Raw genomic sequence first — 2798 nt, 5'->3', positions numbered from 1 at the left:
GGCCAGGTGTACGCATCCTTATGACAGGTGTACGTATCCTTAGGCCAGGTGTACGTATCCTTAGGCCAGGTGTACGTTTACTTAGGCCAGGTGTACGTTTACTTTGGCCAGGTGTACGTTTACTTAGGCCAGGTGTACGTTTACTTAGGCCAGGTGTACGTTTACTTAGGCCAGGTGTACGTTTACTTTGGCCAGGTGTACGTTTACTTAGGCCAGGTGTACGTTTACTTAGGCCAGGTGTACGTTTACTTTGGCCAGGTGTACGTTTACTTTGGCCAGGTGTACGTATCCTTAGGCCAGGGGTACGTTTACTTAGGCCAGGTGTACGCATCCTTATGACAGGTGTACGTATCCTTAGGCCAGGTGTACGTTTACGTTGGCCAGGTGTACGTTTACTTAGGCCAGGTGTATCTTTACTTTGGCCAGGTGTACGTTTACTTTGGCCAGGTGTACGTTTACTTTGGCCAGGTGTACGTATCCTTAGGCCAGGGGTACTTTTACTTAGGCCAGGTGTACGCATCCTTATGACAGGTGTACGTTTACGTTGGCCAGGTGTACGTATCCTTAGGCCAGGTGTACGTTTACGTTGGCCAGGTGTACGTTTACGTTGGCCAGGTGTACGTATCCTTAGGCCAGGTGTACGTTTACGTTGGCCAGGTTTACGTTGGCCAGGTGTACGTATCCTTAGGCCAGTTGTATATTTACTTTGGCCAGGTGTACGTATCCTTAGGCCAGGTCTGCGTATCCTTAGGCCAGGTGTATGTATCCTTAGGCCAGGTGTATGTATCCTTAGGCCAGGTGTACGTATCCTTAGGCCAGGTGTACGTTTCCTTAGGCCAGTTGTATATTTACTTTGGCCAGGTGTACGTATCCTTAGGCCAGGTCTGCGTATCCTTAGGCCAGGTGTATGTATCCTTAGGCCAGGTGTATGTTTACTTAGGCCAGGTGTACGTTTACTTTGGCCAGGTGTACGTATCCTTAGGCCAGGGGTACGTTTACTTAGGCCAGGTGTACGCATCCTTATGACAGGTGTACGTATCCTTAGGCCAGGTGTACGTTTACGTTGGCCAGGTGTACGTTTACGTTGGCCAGGTGTATGTATCCTTAGGCCAGGTGTACGTATCCTTAGGCCAGGTGTATATTTACTTTGGCCAGGTGTACGTATCCTTAGGCCAGGTCTGCGTATCCTTAGGCCAGGTGTATGTATCCTTAGGCCAGGTGTATGTTTACTTAGGCCAGGTGTACGTATCCTTAGGCCAGGTGTACGTATCCTTAGGCCAGGTGTACGTATCCTTAGGCCAGGTGTATGTTTACTTAGGCCAGGTGTATGTTTACTTAGGCCAGGTGTATGTTTACTTTGGACAGGTGTATGTTTACTTTGGACAGGTGTATGTTTACTTAGGCCAGGTGTATGTTTACTTAGGCCAGGTGTATGTTTACTTTGGACAGGTGTATGTTTACTTAGGCCAGGTGTACAGCAACACGACTCAAAACGGAAACAAACAGGCAGCTGACAATGGTTCCTTTCACTGTATTTTCTCTGTAAATATTTTTTTATAATTGGAGATTTTAAACTAACCCGGGTGTTACCCTCTCGTTTCTGCAGGTCGGATCCCAGACAGCCTGAAGAACTGTGTTAATAAGGAGTATCTGATGGCAGCCTCACAGTGGCCCAGCATGGAGGCAGCTACTGTACACCCAGAGCTCAACGGCGCTGCCTACAGGTGAGGAGGGGGGCTAGGTCATGCCAGGCTTTGTTGTCTACAGGTGAGGAGGGGGGCTAGGTCATGCCAGGCTTTGTTGTAAGGGTGAACAGAACTGATGTGGACTCTCTTCCTTCTGTTTCAGGTTTCCTCCAGGTCTCATCAACGTGGCAGCAGCAGGGGGGCTCCCAGGAGCAGGTGCAGGCGTGGAGAGCCTGGTTTCAGGAACCCTGGCACATGGCATCGCCCCTGTCTCCCACCCCCCCCATGCCCCATCTCCGGGGCAGCCCACTAAGGCTGAGGCCGACAGAGACATCCCCTCCGACCAATAGCCCTTCTCTGCCGGCACCGGCACATTCCGTCATCTCTGGAAACCAAACCCCCACCTCCCAGGATCAGACACAACCTGAGCCTCCGGAGCACCAGTGTGACTCGTTATGGATCTCCAGTCTTCTCTGATCACACAACCAGCCCAGGAGTGACCTATAAACAGCTTGCCCCATCCCACCCACCATCCCTCCATCCTCATCTCACCCCCCTCCCCCTGCTCTCCCCCCACTACGTCAGCAATAACTGTTCTCAAGGATTCAGTGATCGGATTGGCTTCGTTCCTTAGTTGGCTGTCGTTTTAATGGAAAATGATCTTTTGTGGTTCTAGGTGTTTCTCTTTGTTTTGTTTTTTAATAGCTTTTCTGACATGAGGCTTCAGTCTGCTGCCTCCAGCAGTCCTCCGCTGGTCTTCACCACCGGCGACACCGAGACAGAACAGTTGAAGCTCCACTTTGTACATTAATGGCTCGTGTTACTGCTCTCTTCTTTTTGTTTTTTCCATCCCCTCCCCCTCTGATCGTCTTTTGATCTGGGACGATACGTACTGAAGTGAACCTGACAGACTCGGCCCACCATCCTTCACTGTCTCCCTGGCCCTAACGGAAGCTCGCTCAGCAGAGGGATCTGTAGTGCAGTCAGTGTTGAGTTCTCTAACTGTGAAAGTTTATTATCCTCTCAGCTCCTAGTCAGTTTAAGTGTTTTAACTTTATTCAAAGACAGTTTTACTCATTCAGATTCATCCTGTGTGTGTGTGTGCTATCACAT

At 50.0% G+C, this 2798-nt stretch overlaps 1 protein-coding gene across 3 annotated transcripts in view; it reads left to right on the top strand.

The window, feature by feature from the left end:
• ctbp1 (C-terminal binding protein 1) overlaps positions 1-2218 on the top strand; it is a 25100-nt gene extending 22882 nt beyond the window's left edge. For all 3 annotated transcript variants that reach the window (XM_054738983.2, XM_054738984.2, XM_054738982.2), the window contains 2 exons: positions 1607-1724; positions 1849-2218. In XM_054738983.2, coding sequence (XP_054594958.1) covers positions 1607-1724; positions 1849-2035 — 305 coding nt within the window. In that variant the 3' untranslated portion in view covers positions 2036-2218. The remainder of the gene's footprint in view (positions 1-1606; positions 1725-1848) is intronic.
• The last annotated feature ends 580 nt before the right edge of the window (positions 2219-2798 follow it).

This window comes from Nothobranchius furzeri, chromosome 1 (genome assembly GCF_043380555.1).
Source record: "Nothobranchius furzeri strain GRZ-AD chromosome 1, NfurGRZ-RIMD1, whole genome shotgun sequence".
Lineage (NCBI taxonomy): Eukaryota > Metazoa > Chordata > Actinopteri > Cyprinodontiformes > Nothobranchiidae > Nothobranchius > Nothobranchius furzeri.
This window is presented reverse-complemented; position numbering and strand designations above follow the sequence as displayed.